This window comes from Panthera tigris, chromosome B2 (assembly GCF_018350195.1).
Source record: "Panthera tigris isolate Pti1 chromosome B2, P.tigris_Pti1_mat1.1, whole genome shotgun sequence".
Taxonomy (NCBI): Eukaryota; Metazoa; Chordata; class Mammalia; order Carnivora; family Felidae; genus Panthera; species Panthera tigris.
The window spans coordinates 97,951,450-97,968,931 of NC_056664.1; the positions used below are offsets into that span (position 1 = coordinate 97,951,450).

Genomic DNA, 17,482 nt, shown 5'->3' on the forward strand with positions numbered 1-17,482 from the left:
GAGCGGACAAAAATGTTTTGCTTAAGGGAAGCACAATCCAAACACTTAAAAGAGGGTGGCCGAGGCCAGCATTCCCAGCAGTGTGCCCTAGAACACAAGTTCCCCAACATTCTAGGGCAGGAGTTCTCTCATGCACTTTGCACTAACAGACTCCCAGGCTGCCTGAAGCTTCCCATTCCCTTCGTAACACAAGCCGGCAAAATAGTCGTTAATCACAGTCTTTAGATTGCCTGTGTTTACCTAGCTTCACTGATCATTGTTTGCTTCAAACCGGTTTATGCCACTTTTATTTGTCATTGTGTGTGGGTAATTTAATTAAGTATTATATAAACCAATGAAATGGGAGTACAAAAAGAGATCTTCTCAATAAAAATCAAGTTGAGGGGTGCCTGGGTGGTGCAGTTGGTTAAGCGTCCAACTCCCGATCTTGGTTCAGGTCATTATCGAGCCCTGCATCAGGCTGTGCACTGATGGCATGGAGCCTATTTGGGATTCTATCTCTCCTCTCTGCCCCTCCCCTTCTTGTTCTCTCTCTCTCTCGCTCTGTCTCTCTGTCTCTCTCTCTCTAAATAAATAAATAAATACACTTAAAAAAAAAAAGTTGAAATGGATAAACTGTGGTACATCCAGTCAATGTAATATTATTTAATGCTAAAAAGAAATGAGCTATCAAATCATGAAAAGACAAGGATAAAAATGCACATTACTAAGTGAAAGAAGCCCACCTGAAAAGGCTACACATTGCATGATTCCAACCATATGACATTCGAGAAAAGGCAGAACCATGGAGATAGCAAAAAGATCAGTGGTTGCCAAAGGGTTAGAGGGGAGAGAAAGATGAACAGGCAGAACACGGGGATTTTAGGGCAGTGAAACTATTCTTTATGATAATATAATAGTGGATAGATGCCAATTATACATTTGTCAAACCCATAGTTTCACCAAGATTGTGAACTGTAATGTAAACTATGGACTTTGGGTGATAATAACATGTTAGTGTATGCTCATCAGTTATGACAGACATACCACACTGGTGTGGGATGTTGATAGTTGGGGAGGCTGTGTGTTGGAGGTGAAGAGGGCAGGGAATATATGGGAACTCTCTGTACCCATCTGCTCAATTTTTCTATGGACTTAAAACTGCCCTTAAAAAATGACACATTTGGATTTTTCATGGTCTTTTTATTTTTTCTTCATAAAAAAAGAAACAAGTAAACAAACAAACAAAAACAACAAAACACACACTAGGAATTGTAGACCATGTACTATGTGTTATGGTTTATAGAAGAAAGATAGTACAGAACTCCAATGTGTGGGCACATACAAAGGAAAGACCTAAGTTCTATATTAGAAAATTGGCAAATGTTTGTATATTTATGTTTTTTAAGTTAAATAGAATGTTTAAGGTACTACATGTCATTTTTTAAGCATTCTCTGGTTTATCAGACTTCTTTTGATCAACCAACTCTTAGTCTTGATTGGATAAGAGGATTTCTGCTACGTTTTGCAGGGGTTGTGGGGGAAAGGTTTTATTTGTTGTCAAAGAAGTTTGGGAAACTTGTGGTAAATAATGCTAAAAAGATTTCTTTGCTCTAGACCTCAGAGCCTTTACTATCCTACTGTGCACTGTAAATCTCCAGGAGAGAGAGTATGAAATGTTCTTTACCTTTATTTTACCACAGAACCCTTTTCTCCCCTTGGGAATATCTATCATCAACTCAACCGTTCTGGGGAGCAGTTTGAGAAACACAGGAGTACAAAATACATTGCTTAAAGCAATAAGGTTTCAACCTACCCACCTTCTGGGGGAACCCTGGTGGTCAGGAGAACAACCTTGGTTGGCAGTTGTGCGCCTTCAAGTTTCAGTTCTGCTTGGCTCAGGACCCAGGAGCCACTCAGGCACAGAGGCCGGTGGTTGTGTTAGAGAAGTGAAATGCTACCAAACCAAGATACGCTTCCTAGAGGGAGGAGGCTGCATAGGGGTGGGGGGAGCATTCATAGAGGGAGAGAGGGGAAGTGGTTTGGCGAGGAGGAAGTCAAAGTTTCCTCCAGCCAAAGGACCTGGGCACAGAATGAGAGGAAAGAACAAAACCCTAATTTGACCCCCAGTGTGCTGTCTCTTTCCCACCTCCATGCTACTGTCAAAAACTGCTTCATCTCAGAGAAGCCACAAACACAACACACAATGAAAATGAGACACATTTAGAGACCACCAACTCCGCTTGGCCAGAAATTACTTCTCTTGGATGAATTCTATTCTCCCTGGCTTCCCCTGACGCCTGCCTACAGATGTACTTGTATGTCTGAACTTGAACTCATGAGGAAGAAGCACGGTGGGAAGATTTCCAGCACTCTGGTAAAATACTTCCCCTTCAGCTGAGCCCCAGAGCTAAACCCAAACCAGCTCTGTGGGCATTTGCCAGCTGACAGTCCCCAAACCAGAAATATGTGGCAGATGTGGTCCCTTGCCAAGCTTTTCCATAACCCAGAGACCTACCACTCAAGTACCCTGGAAAAAGTATCCAATTCTGTGTCTGAAAAATTTCTGAAGCATACATGAACTCCATTTTGTCAAAGCTTAGACGTACAAAAGTCTTAAACATCTTAAGAAGTGTGAACTTCTAGGCACATTAACTTTTTTTTAGATTTTCCACTTCAGCTGTACCAGGACAATGGTGTTATGTCTAATCACCTTTATTGTCCTAAAGGAAAAACAAAGTCAGATTTATATGTTCGTGATGGAAAGTAGCCAATTGTAGAAGAATCGTGGAACCCCATTTTCAAACTCAGGACCACCCAGTAAACAACGTAATTGCAAATACCAGGTACTCCTGCACTGTCATATCCACATTTCTGAGAGGACTGTGCTGAATGTTTCCTCTTGTGCGTACCGAGTCTCCTGTCAGAAAAATGAAAGTATGAGTATGAAATCACGTCTGAAATTAGAAACAGCTGGCGACAGGGAGTGGCCCTGTGTGTACTCTTGCTGATGGCCAGAACCCCCACAGCAGAAAAGGGAGTGGGGCAGGGCTTGGCTTCTATCTCTGACTCCATAGGTTTCTCTTTGTTTCAAGACTCCCCTGGGGCCATGCACAAGGAAGTAGGCCCTACCCAACGTAATTAAACATACACATGTGCTTTTGCTCTTCCATATGGAAGTTAAGGAGTGTTGACATATTTCCACTGCTCCAGCACCGTCCTGTTGTTTTTAAGTTTGATTTTTTTTAACAGCTAAAACATTCACCTGGTTAAAACTCAAAACGATACAACAATATACATATTTAGAGATCAAGTTGCTACCACTGATCCCTTTTTGCCACCCCAAGTAGCCATTTTTATTAGTTTTTAATATATCCTAAGGGTGCTTCTTTATGCCTACACTAATTCATTCTTTCATTCAATTATCTATTTATTGAGCACCTAGTATGTTACACACTACTATATTTTAGGCACCATTTTGGGGTACAACCTTACTGTCATGGAGTAAAACTCCTTACTCTTGTGGAGTTTATCATCTAGAAGGGGATACACAGATAATAAGTAACACAAGAAGTAAGAAAATAATGGAGTAAGGAGGATGGCGTATGGAGGTTTGAAGGGAGCGCATTGCAATTGTAAATAGGACGGTCAGGATAGACTTCAGGGAGAAAGTGACATATTGAGCAAAGTTTGAAGGAGGTATGTGGGTATCTGCGGGAAGAGCATCCCAGACAGAAGAACAGTCCATCCAAGGGACTTGAGCAGAGTGTGCCTACCATGTTTATGAAGCAGAAATACCCATAGCCGGAGTGGAGAGAGAGTGGGAAACAAGGAGGAGGTGAAGTCAGAGAGGAAGGGTGAAAAGAGAGAGAGTGTATCATGCAGGGCCTATTCTTAGTGTTTGCTCCGAGTGTGAGGCAGTGCCTGTCCCAGATTTTGATCTGGCATATGTTAATGGCGTGTCTCTGGCTGCTGTGTTGAGAATGGACTGTAAAGGAAAAAGGATGGAAGAAGGGAGAGGCTGCTTTGGAGGCCACTACAATAATCCCAGCAAGGGGAGATGGTGGCTCAAACAAGGTTGGGAGCAGTGAAAGTATTAAGTGGTCAGATTCAGGGCATGTTTTTGAAGTAACTACTAATGGATTGTGTGTTGGGTGTGGGGGAAAGAGAAGAGTCCATGATAAAACTCCCAAGATTTTTGACCTGTGCAATTGGGAAAATAGAATTGCCATTAGCTGAGATGGCAAATTAGGGAGAGAAGTTCAAAGATTAGGGCGCCTGGGTGGCTCAGTAGGTTAAGCGACCAACTTCGGTTCAGGTCATGATCTTGCATCTAGTGAGGTCAAGCCCTGTGTCAGGTTCTGTGCTGACAGCCCGGAGCCTGGAGCCTTCTTTGGATTCTGTGTCTCCCTCTCTCTCTGCCCTTCTCCCGCTCACACTCTGTCTCTCTCTCTCAAGAATAAATAAACATTTTTTTAAAAAAGTTTAAAAAAATAAAGAATTTAATTATGCACAAGTGATGTTTGAAATACCTTTTAGGGGTGCCTGGGTGGCTCAGTTAGTTAAGCATCCAACTCAATTTTGGCTCAGGTCATGATCTCACAGTCGTGAGATCAAGACTGCTTAGGATTCTGTCTCTCACTCTCCCTCTGCCTCTCTCTCAATCTCAAAATATAATTAATTAATTTTAAAAAACGAAAAGAAAACCCTTTTAGACATCCAAGAAGAGATGCCAAGTGAGTATTAGATCTCAATTTGAAGGTTGTCCACATATGGATGGTATTTAGCCATGAGACTACATAAGATAGCCAAGGAAGTGAGCGTAGATAGAAAAAAAGGAGGTGAACCAAGGGCTGAGTGCTAGGACACTCTTATGTTAAGTTCCGGGTGGGGAGGGGAGCCTGGGTGGCTCAGTCCGTTAAGTGTCTGACTCTTGATTTCGGCTCAGGTCATAATCTCACGGTTCATGAATTCGAGCCCTGTCAGGCTCTGCACTGACAGCATGGAGTCTGCTTGGAACTCTCTCTCTCTCCCTCTCTCTATGCCCCTCCCCTGCTCTCTCTCTCTCTCTGTCTCAAAATAAATAAACTTAAAACAAAACAAACAAAAAGAGAGCTGGGGGAGAGGACAAGGAGAACCAGCAAAAGGGACTTAGAAGGAGCAGACACTGAGGTAGAGGAAAACTAGGACAGTGGTGTCCCAACATCTAGTGATGAAAGTTTCTCAAGCAGGAGGAATGTGACAAATTGTGTGAAATGCTTCTGGTAGTCAGGTAAAAGCAATGTTTTTAGTCATGTTGAGGTCACTGGTGTTTATAACAAAATCAGGTTCAGGGGAGTAATGGAGGGGAAACCTGGGTGAGTGGGCTTACGAAGGATTTGGAGAGAAGTCACAGCCAGCCAGGATAGGCCTTTCTTCCTGAGAGTTTTGCTAAAAAGAGAGCGAAAAAAATGAAGCAATAGCTGACAGGGGAAGTGGGGTCAAAAGCAGGATTTTATGAGGTGGGAGAGATAACATGAACTATTGTGAATGATCCAAGAAAGAGGGGAGAAGTGATATTGGAGAACACTGGCATTCTGGAGCAATAATCTTGAGTAGGCTTGAGGGGATATCCCCTCATTTAATATTTATCATGTCTTTCTTATAAAACATAACATGTTATATTCACTTTTCTTCACCTTGCATTTTTCACATAGAAATCAATAGTTCTTAGGGCACCTGGGTGGCTCAATTGGTTAAGTGTCCAACTTCGGCTCAGGTCATGATCTCACGGTTCGTGGGCTCAAGCCCCGCATCATGCTCTTTGCTGACAGCTCAGAGCCTAGAGCCTGCTTCAGATTCTGTGTCTCCCTCTATCTCTCTCTCTGCCCCTCCCCTGCTCATGCTCTGTCTCTCTCTCTAAAAAAAATAAAAATAAACATTAAAAAAATTGGGGAAAAAAATCTATGGTTCTTTTCCTATTAGTACATGGGGAGGTTTCTTTTCAGAGATGCATACTATTCCATTGGAAGGATATACCATAGTTTATATGTTGCGTCCAAGCTTCTGCCGTCCTAAACAATGCTTCTCTGAATATTGCATATATGCCTCATCTTGTATGTGTCATCCTATTGCTGCTTCAATCCAGGAGCTAAAGTTCATAGCCTGTCAGCCCTCAACATTTCTAGTCTGTAACTGTAACTATAATAGCTCTTCATTTATTTATGTTAACTACATTAGGCCAAAATAATTGTTCAGATACTTAATGACTTAGTGAAAATAGGTATCATGTAGGATCAATAATAACATTTGATTCGGGATCTTTAGTTAGGATAACAGAATATTGTTCATGGGGTTTCAGAGATACTCTTCCAAATCTTTTCATTAGGACTCTTGTTGTAGATCTTCCTTATTCCTATGTTCTGGAGGACCCTGTGTCCTCATCCACTTCCTCCCTTCCCCCTTCCTCACCCGTTAAGTTTTGTGGATTTGGAAATAACAGCTTCTTGTGTCCAGTGTAATGCCATTAATCATTGTTCAGTGTTTCATGATACTAGCATCATTATGTTTCTCCCCCTAGATCTTTGGAAGCACCATGTCATGAAAGAAAACTTTTCAGTTATCAGACCACAAATAGTTGAAAAATTTGTACAGAGATTAATGGAAAATTACCAGGATGGTGGACTAGAGGTATGTATTGAAAGTTAGTCATTTTGGAGTGTATTTTTTTTGTAATATTAACCCAAGGAAAGAAGACTTTCCGCTTAACCCATTTCCCAATGCTTCCCTTATTCCCTTAGAATGAATATATGAACACTCAGGCTTAAAGTAGCAATCACTTGTTATAATTTTAATTTTGGGCAAAGACTGATTTCTAATAAATTAGGAGAGAGAAATTTGAATTTGCATGTTGACTAATTTCAGATTCAGCCAACTTTTTAAAGTAACCTTGGAGTTTGTTGATGAATGAGTTGTTTTAGCAACATTTCCTGCATTGATTTTTTAATATTCAAAACTTAAAAGAGAGAAACTAAAATAGCCAATAATTCCACTAACTAGAAAACATTTTTAAAATGTACAGTACAAAAAAAAAAAAAAAACAACCAACAGAAAGGTAACATTTCCAACCCTCCTTATTCCACCATCCCGTTTCCTCTCCACAAAGCAAACCAGCTTCAACAATTTTTGGTATATATCTATTTGAATCCATAACAAGTCTATATAATATATATTTAACAATAATATGTACTTAATACATACAATATACATACACACAGTCCTTAAAGTTATCAACTGTGTACTCTTGACTATTCCTAAATAGTGCTGAAAAGGCAAGGTAAGAGAGTGTATGTGGATATTTGGCCATAGCAGAGCTTTTAGGATCATTAACAAATTAAACATAAGTACATTAGGTAGAAACAAATCCAGTTGCCTTTGAAATTCAACCATTTCTTTAAAAACCTGATTTAGCAAAACATACCTAATTTTTTAAAACAACATTTCCCTCAAATTTATATTTTTCTAAGTTCTTCAAATATTCCCCGTAATTTTATTAACAACACTTCAGTTTTTAATTACGAGACAGAGAATTCACTAGCTTGGTTGGGGATACATTTTTCCTCAGAGCTTGATGATTTACATGTATTTCATTTAAGCTTTCAATGATACCCAAGTGTAGTACTGTGTATTCTGATGAATGGGTGAAGTGGTCCCTTTTGGTCTCTGCAGCTCAGAGATTCTCAACCAGAGATACAGAGGTGATTAGGGCAGGGCATGCTCAGAAACGTGTTTGAAGCACAGACTGTTGTGCCTCTCCTTTAAAAAAAGGAAGTCAACCCTGACACATGCTTCATCATGGATGCACCTTGAAGACCTTATGCTCGGTGAAAAAAGCCAGTCACAAAAGCATAAATTCTGCACGATTCCACTTATATGAGGCACCCACAGTAGTCAAATTCATGGAGACAGAAAGTAGAATGGTGGTTGTTAGGAGCTGGGGGGAGGGCGAATGGGGAGTTGGTGTTCAGTGGGTATAAGAATTTCAGTTTTGCAAGCTGAAGACAGTTCTAGAGATCGATTGTACAACAGTGTGAATGCCACTGGACTTTACACTGAAAAATAGTTTAAATGGGGGCGCCTGGGTGGCTCAGTTGGTTAAGCGTTTGACTCTTGATTTCAGCTCAGGCCATGATATCAGGGTTGTGAGTTCAAGCCCCACATTGGGCTCCATGCTGGGTGTGGAGCCTACTTACAAAAAGAAATGGTTTAAATGGCAAATTTTACGTTACATATATTTTACTACAATAAAAACAAACAAAAAGGTTGTAGCTCAAGATCTGCTCCCCTCCTATGCATACACTTTACTCCAACACTGAAGATGGGGTCATCTAGGAAAGAAATGAAAGTATTAGGACAAACCCATATCAGGTATGACTGAAACTCAAGGCACACTGATCAGGTTGGTACCTGCCTGCTAGTGTCTTGGAATAATGAGACGCCAGGACGTTAGACCCCTCCAAATTCTATGCCTGGTGGACTTCTAGCCTTTTCTGAATGATCTGCAAAGACAGGGAACTCACTCTCTTCCAAGCCCACCCCCTATCCCCAGCCATTCCTGGCAGCTCATATTTCAAGCAGCTTTTACTGAGCTGGATTTGGCCTTCCACCACCTCCATCGTGGATCCTAGTTCTGTCCCTGAAACACCACAGATCATGGTTCTGACCCCTCACAACAAGCCTTTGGATATCTAAGGGCAGGTCAGTCAGAGAAGCTCAATTACTGCCACTGCTGGCATGTGTGAAGCCTCCGTACCATTACAATGAGGGACCTGCTCTAGTAGCACAAACCCAGACAGGTGCACCTCTGCGCCGTGGATTACAAATAGTCACCCCTTCCTCCAGACAGGTGCAGTCCAAGCCAGGGCACATGGACTAGGAAAGAGAGCAGGCGCCGCGCTCCTCCCTAACCTGGGTGCTTCTGTACCAAGTACAGACCACACATGCATACATTGAGGACCTGAGCCCAGCCTTCTCTTCTTCAGACTAAACTGCCTTCCTTTCCTTTGATCACTTTATATGAGCAACTCTACCATCCTGGTCAGTCCCCTCTAAGTTCAAGATTGTCTGACCGGCAAAGAGTGCACTTGTTCTGTGTGTCCTTTGATTAATGCCCATGAGTGTGCCTGGTATTGGGAGCCACGTCACTGTTGACTTATTAGGCTGACAGTCACCTGAAGCCCACATTGCCTTCAGGCATCCTGCTGCTGCCATATTATTAGCCTCGGTCTTGTTCAACTTGGTCCACGGTGAACTTCTTAAAATCCTTAAAAATCTGGATTTTTATCATTCAGCACTGTCTCCCTCTCCCAGGTTCTTGTCAGCCTGCCCTCAGTATTCTCATTCAAGTCATTACTAACCGTGTATGCCAGGACAGGTCCCAATCCTTGTGCTACCCCCTATGGTCCCCTTCAGGCTGACCACACTCTTTGGGCACAGTCTTTCAGTGGTCAGAAGCCCATCCAGTTGTACTGTCACCCAGCCTGTGTTCTCCACTGGTCCACAAGGTCCAGTGGAGAAACCTTTTAGATGTCCTGCTGAAATCCAGATACACTTCAAGTGCTATATATTTTCTGAGGAAAGGCTAATCTGACCTGATTTTTCTTGAGTCCATATTGGCCTCTAGTGATCTTTGCTTCCTTCCCCAAATTCTAGAAAAACAGCCTTTCACCATCAGTTCTAACATCTTGCTCAAATGCCATACTAAACACACCGACCTGAAGTTAGAGACTGACCCTTATGGCAAATCAGAACTATAATAGTCTGTTGTGTGGATTCCAGAACCATTTCCATTCATATGTCAAAAGTCATTCACTCATTTAGCAAGTATTTATAGATCTCCTATTTTTTTCTAGGCACTTTGTTAGATTAAAGGCAAAAGGTACAGTTCTTGCCCTCAAAGAACTTATGGAACCAGGTGACCCAGGAGTGTCAAGAAAAGGCACTTCATGTTAAATGCTTTGAAAGAGGCATACACAGGGGATATAACCCAGCTAGCACGTAGGGAACAAATGGGGAAGACTTCCTGGAGGAGGTGTTGTTTGGGCCAAGTCTTAAGGCACAAATAAGAGTTGGCCAGATGAAGAGGGGCTGGAGAAGGAAGGCAGAGCAATCTAAGAAGGGAGTAGAGCAGAGTTCAGAAGAGGACACTGAAAAGGTGGGCAGGGCCAGTTGCTGAATGACATTGTAGGCAATCCTTAGGAGTTTGGATGTTATCCCAGAGTCAGCGGGAAATCATTGAAGCATCTTGTCAGCAGAGGTGGGTTTTATAAACATCATCAAAACACCTTGTATGTGCCTGATAGATACTAGATGAGTTATGAGGGGCTTCAAGAAGAAGCAAACCACAGAAGGGCAATTTGCTTCCAGCAGAGCCAGACTTTTGCCATAACAAGGACTAGCACCTGCCATGCTTCACCCCAGGCTGGCTCTCTAGATCAGTCTATGGGGCAATCTGGTGCTTTTCCAGCCAGTGCCATTCATCATAGTTCAGATTTAACTGTTGGTGAAGGAATCAGGCCACTGGAGAACATGATTTTCACTCTGTAGTTTTTATGGAAGCCTGGGGCCTGCCTTGAAGGGGAAGTTGGCAGATGAACCCACTTCATGCTGCATTTTGGCACAGAGCTGGCATTTAGTGACCTAGGAAGGCAAGAGTAGGCTGCAGAACAGCTTTTAAGAAACAAATTGCTCTGGGGGCACCTGGGTGGCTCAGTAGGTTGAGTGTCCCACTTCAGATCAGGTCATGATCTTGCAGTTGGTGAATTTGAGCCCCGCGTAGGGTTCATAGAAAAATTATGTCAATAGAAGCCACACAGGCTGTAGTCCCACAACAGATGCTGTTCAGGCAGCTCCAAAGGCTGCCTCTGGAAGGCTGGGTAAGTCTGCAAAATCAAAGATCACTTGGAGAGAGAGACTCCTAGGAGCTTAGGAGTCTCCCTGCAACTCTCTGTCACCTGTCAATAACAGTTTCCTGTCTGCCCCACCTCAGACTTGCTCCCCACTCCATGTCCCCACTGCAAATGCTCTGGCTGGGCCCTTATCCCCTCTCCTTGCCTTCACACTCACCCTCTATGCATCATCCCCTTGAGTTGATCTTTCAGCTCAATCTCCTGAGGCCCCAACAGAACCACTGAGGGAAGGAAGCAACACAATTTCTCTGGCCTCCAGGGATGCCCAAGGGGGCTCCTGGCCATTCCTACCTCTGTGGTGTAACACAGAGACTCACCCAGAGGTGCCTCACCCTTACTAGGTAAAATATCACACTGGCTAAGAGGGAATGGTAGAGGGCCATTGTGGTTCAAGTCTGCATTTCTGTTTATTTGGGATCCTATATCTACTATGGTGGCTATAGTAACATTAGTTTGAGAAGTGTTTGCCCTGCTAAAAAGCCATTGGAGGCCTGGCTGGCACAGTCGGATCCAGACAGTGCTGTCCAGGACAGCAAGGGGTGAGTCACTGTGGCCGATTCCAAGCACTGGGTCCAGGCCACCTGGAAAGGGTCACCAGCCTTGATGGCCTTTAATGTGGTTTTGCAATGTCTCAACGTTTCGGGCTTTCATCATACTTTGTCTGGGAAGTATTTCCTTTGTCGTTACTAAGTCCATATAGCCTTGACCCTTTCACCATAAAGAAGTCAAGGGCCATCAAATCTTGATTCCCTTTGCCTTGGTGTCAGAAGCTAAATCCAACTGTCTTACTGATCACTTTCCAGAGCAGGTTAGATTGCCCCAAATCCTACTCCACTAAAAGGGGCCCCTTGAGGAAGCCCCACAGAATGAGAGAGGGAGGCTATGTGTCCTCCTCTGACTGCCTGGCTCTGCTCATGAAATCCCCCATGAGCAGAGGTGTTCATCCACTGTTTCCATTCTACATCTCTTCAGTGTGCCTTGCCAAGCTGCTGTGGATCATGATCTTTACAAAAGCTTTACTATCTTTTCATTAGGTTATACATTTTGTTTATTTGTACATTTTATATATAATTATCTTCATTATATAAACATGTTATGATTATATTAGAAAATAGAAATATCATATATTGGAAAATACACTCATTAGCTTACCCTCATTGATAACTACTATTAGTATTTTGGCATATTTCCTTCCAAACTTCATTTATAGTTTTTTTCATTCATCAACATTTTTTAAGCCAAGTTAGATTATTCTATATGCCCTTTTATTGCAGTGTACTTTTTTTTCACTTGAGTACATGTTATCAACATGTTCCCCTGTCAATAAACATATGTCCACAGCATAATTTTTGGTGGCGGTTTGATATTTCATTGTACAGATGGATGAAAAAAATTCAACCTGTTTCCCTTTATTAGTCACTTTTGGTTGTTGCCATTTCTCTCTTCTGTTAGAAAGATCAAGGACATCTGTTTACATATATTTTTGTGTATCGCTTTTATCATCCCCTAAAGATAAAGTTCTAGAAGAGGAATTACTGAGCCAAAGGGCATGAACATTTTAAAATCTTTTCACAGATACAGCTAGTCTGCCCTCCAGAATGCCACATTGATCACCCTTGCCATCAGCAGTGGTGAGCAGGCTGTTTCCCTCCATCAGTACTGCATTTTATCACTATTTTCCATCTCTGCTAGTTTGCCTCAATAACTTGCCTTGACAAAGTCTGGCTGCTCTTTCTCTGAAAGTCAGTGGGGACACTGAGGTTGCACTGATAGGACCATGAACTGGGGCTCACTGGGCCACAGGACCCACCCCAGAAGGACAGCTTAGCTTCTGTGGCAGACTGCCACTAAGCCTGGAGCCCTCGTGACCCTGAAGTATCACAGATAAAGCTCATGTAAGCCTGCAGGCTGGGTCTTGGATTGGGCCCCCAAAGACCCCCAGATACACTCAATGATACACACAAAGGGTCACACATAGACACAGAAATATATATAGACATTCACAGAGACATATATGAGAGACATAGATACACATACACATATACACTAATGCATACAGACACAGACGCACAATCATATCCTTAAATGCACCCCAGATGCACTCACTGATACAGACACATAGAGACACACAAAAACACTCATAGACATGCAGGCCCTAGTCAAGGTAGGCTGGTCCTATCTTCTACATATTGGTTCCCATTTCTCTCCACAGATTAAATCTAACCTTGCCTTGGAGGGGTGGACTTTTCTTCTTTTCCTTAATGGTTATCTCTTCAAAAGGATGCCCAATTTCTTAGAGAAAGGGGAAGAAATGGGACTGCCAAGAGAATGAGCAGTATGACCCTTCAATCACAGCTAGAGGGGTCCCTGCCAGGTGCTCATACTTCAGAGAGCCCCTCTGGTTCTTCTTCTTTCACTCTTCCTCACAGGGTGAGAAATACCTACAGCCAAGTGGACATGCCCACTCAGATCCCTGGCCCTCCTTCTAGACCACACTTCAGGTACCTGAGACCCTGGAATTCTCCCTGGAAAGTCCCCAGATCCTGCTCCCCAGAGGGAGAGTGTACCTTACTGCCAGTGTGCATACCCTGGCCTAAGGAGTAGTCCAGGGTGGCTGTGTAGAGGCATAGACAGCTGACTGTCCATTTACATGCATGTGAGGGCCATCTACAGTATGATGTGAAGCCAGAGGTAGAAAGAGAAGGGTGTCATGCTGCAAACTCTAGGTTGGTGACCAGTTCACTCCACATCACCACATTTCAGCATAGAACACAGAGTAGTCCAAGCCTGGCCTTCCAAACAATTTTGAAGATCTATTTTTCAAAGTAGGAGAATTAATAGTTTGTTAGTTTGATTTCCAACCTTTAAGCATCTAGAATACTTAGGTATGTGGCAGGTGGGCCTCCATATGTACTCTTGTCCCTGCCCTGCAAATACTAAGAGCAGACTTGAAAGAGAGACTTGGAAGGGTAGAGCCCAAGTTTTCTATGGAGGAGAACTAGACATGGGTCTGTGAGCCAAGGCAACGTGTGCCATGAGCCCTGGCACAGTGAGGCTGTCCTGCTGGAGCTGCTGTGAATGATGCCCCTTCCTTTTCAGATCACTTTCAGGAAAGAGCACCTTGAGGCCTGCCTCCTTTCCCTGGGTTGTGAAGTGATGGCAAGAGAACGCAGCAACTTCGAGAGCTACTCCATGTGTTATGAGCATGTGTTGGAGCATGCTAGGCAGAAGCTCTGCCAGAAAGAACAAGTACGTTCCCCGAGAGACAGGAAGTGTGATGGGGAAGGTGTGGATAGGAAAGCCTGGGAGTCACTCCAAAGAGAATAGAACAGAGGCTAGGGGAGGTGTTCTTATCCAAGAACTGAGAATGATTGGTACTCTCCAATGTCTCTTCTCACTGGCTCATTTTCTTGGGCTCTGGCATTATCAGCTGCAAGAGTGATGGCTCAGAAACACTGGGTTGTGTGCTTTGGAGGCGTCTAGTGGAGAATATGAAAAGTTAGCAACAAAGGAGCAGGTCGCCACCCCACCCCCGCACCCCCTTCCCTCCCCCAGGGAAGATGCTTAACTGACCTTCCCACCTAAGCAACCCCAAAGTACCTTGTGCTGTCCATGGTCTAGCCTAGAAGCCAGGATCCTTGAATAAACTCTGTCTTCAGGATGCACTTCACGGGTCTCATTAATGAGACTTCCTTAAAATGAGGTCCCACTGGTGGGACCCAAAGGGTCACTTCTCCTGTCCTAATTGCACACCGTTTTAGAATGGATTGCTTCAGAGGTTTGGTGTAATTTTACTTTTCACCTAAGAAAAGTGCAAAAGCCTGAAAAAAAAAATCAAATGAAGCATTCAAATATCAAGCGAGTCTTGGCCTTACCCCCAGTTTGGCTTATCCACATAGCCAAGTCTTCTGCATTAGTGTGGACACCTGGAAGTTCATGCTGCGTTTAGATCTCATGTTGGGCATCCTAAAGTCCGATGGGACCACAAGCACAGTCCTGACTCCAGGTGGAGCTTGAGGAGCTCAAAATGAAGCTCCATTAACACAAATGGGAGGTGTCTGGAGCATGGTGTCCTGAACTGAGCCATGATTGGAAGAACAAATGGTTGAGTTTTGTTGTACATTCTTTTCTCCTCTTCAGGAATTAGATCTTATACGAAGAGGTTCGGGTCCTCCTGAAGACAACGCTGGTCAGGTAGGTTAGTTATTACCAAAAAGTTTCTCTTCTCCACCTCACAGATCCACAGTCTCAGCAGTAGGAAGACAGGAAACTTCCTAGCATTATTTTCTTATGCCCTGTAGAAGTCCCATCAATGAAGATCCACTGCAGAAACACCTAAGGAGTGTGTTTTCACTTTTTAAGCAATAAGGGCTTTCTTTTTCTTAGCTTTTTGGTGGTTTTTGTTTTTTGTATTGCTTTGACTTATATTTTTCTTGCTAGTTTTTGGGTTGGGGCAGAGGACTTTTTCCCCACACAAGAGGTATTGAGGCTGAGGTGTCAAGAAAGGCCAATTTGCAAATGGAGACCAAGAGAGCGGAAGTATTTTATCCGATTAAAAAGTGCTTAAATGTGCCTCTTCTGGGAACACTTATATATATGCCCTCATATAATAGGCAACCATTTATTGAATACCTATTATATGTCTGGCACTGTTCTGAGACCCATAAACCAACCTTCAATTCTGCCATCCATATTTGTACAACAGGATGTTCACCTCTTTCATCAGCTTCAAGGTAGAAGAGCAAATTTGACGCTGATATGCAAAGAACTATTTTGTAGTGACAGTTTGGAATTTTTGAGTTATTTTCCATTAAACAATATTTGTGCTGTTAGGTTGCAGAGCTCAGTCATAATATGATCATGGAAATCACTGCTCTGAGAGCTCGACTCACAGATTTGGAAGAAGAAAATCTGAATCTCAAAGAGAAGATTAGAAAAGAAGTCCAAGAAGAATATGAAGCATTAGTTCAGGCTCTGTTTGTGACATGTTTAGACATAAAAGTAAGTGACCTGTGTCGGACGTCTGGGCAGTCCTGTGAGAGCCAAGTGTTAATGACCTCCACAGCCACTGAACACAGAGTGGTCACAATGACAGAATGGGCTTTGTGGTAACCAGAGCCTGTTGGGCCCAAGAATTCTCTGGCTCTGAGTGTTCACTGCAGAGAGGGGTCAGTGATGGGTTCTCATTATTTTACCATGATAGACACTAAATTTTAGGTAGTTTAGTTATTTGCTGTTTTCCTCACTTGATGCCAAGGGCCATTGTTGCCATCTGATTGCTGTGAAGGACAGGTGGGGGTGTCTTCTCCAAAACCCCCAATGGTTAATATCACTGTTTGTCTACTGAGTGTGACCATCCAAGCAGGAGAGTGCAATGCCCTAAGCCAGGACAAACCCTGGTGTAGGTAGCAACTGGCACCTCCTGAAAGCTTACTGGACAGATTCAGAATTTGAATTAGCTGTCAGTGATTTTTTTCTGGCCTTCAAATGCCCACCAGTCTTTCTCTCACGTCCAGTGTCGGGCAGCTGCTGACCTGTAAGTGAAGGTCCATCCAGAAAAGGAGCAATGGGGTGCCTGTGTGCCCACGGCACTGTAGAAGCCTGTCACTTTCTTATGATGTCTGAAGAGCTATAAGATGGAGGCCCCATGCCTAAAATGGGCCATCACAGAGCCTGGTCCAGCTGCCCCAAAATTGTGAATTTCACTACAAACCCGCCCCCTCTCTTGCTAGTGGATGTTTCCCAGAGCCAGCCCCCAGTGGGTCCTTACTTCGCTGTCTCTCCTGGAGGATTCTGGGTCCCTGAAGTTGTTACATTGACAGGAGCTTCCACCAGAGCTCTGCCTTGGCCTGGTCATTCCAGAGAGGACCAGAGATTCCTCCTCACTTATGAAGGGTCCATAAAACACAAGTGCTTACAAATATTAAAGAATCGAAACCAAAACGCATTGGGCCTGGTATTGCAGGAGAACAGACAGTGAAGTCTGGAATTGCTAAGTCATCTTCCAGGAATGAAATTATTGAAAAATTTCTTAATTTTTTTTTTAACTTATGCCAGATTCCTAGACAGAAAGTGGATTCTCTACTTCTCCCAGGCTAACCTAGTTCTGCAGGCCACCTGAAGCAGAGACTCTCTGTTCTACCCCAGACTCCTAAGTAGGTGGGGAAGCTTTCTCTGTGTGGCCAGGAGCCAGACTTCCTGCCATGGCTGCCCAGCTGGGCACTATCTTCCTGCTTTCCTCTCCAGGGAAGTGGTTCAGAGATGAGAGGACACCCAACTCTACCCTTCACCGGAGGATGCTGGGTCTGTAGTTGTACTTAGCAATGATCAAGCTGTTCCACCAAAAGCTGTTATCCACAAGCCATTCAGAACAGACTATTTCATAATGAGACTTCTGCTAAAACCGAAATGGGAAAGTAGCCAGCCTGATTCCTTCCTCTACTGTATTTTTAATGTAGTTCCTCATTAGTGGCTCATCTATATAGTGTTTTATCTGGTCAGATTCTGCTGAGTCAACCTGATTGCAAAAACCCCTAGGTTCAAATTCTCAAGTAACC

At 43.3% G+C, this 17,482-nt stretch overlaps 1 protein-coding gene across 1 annotated transcript in view; it reads left to right on the forward strand.

Annotated features, from left to right (window-relative positions):
• The window catches only part of LOC102962797, a 178,914-nt gene that overhangs the window by 145,541 nt on the left and 15,891 nt on the right, over positions 1-17,482 (forward strand). The window contains exons 38-41 of the mRNA XM_007078743.3: positions 6,539-6,648; positions 14,025-14,174; positions 15,066-15,119; positions 15,759-15,926. Of these exons, the coding sequence (XP_007078805.3) occupies positions 6,539-6,648; positions 14,025-14,174; positions 15,066-15,119; positions 15,759-15,926 (482 nt within the window). The remainder of the gene's footprint in view (positions 1-6,538; positions 6,649-14,024; positions 14,175-15,065; positions 15,120-15,758; positions 15,927-17,482) is intronic.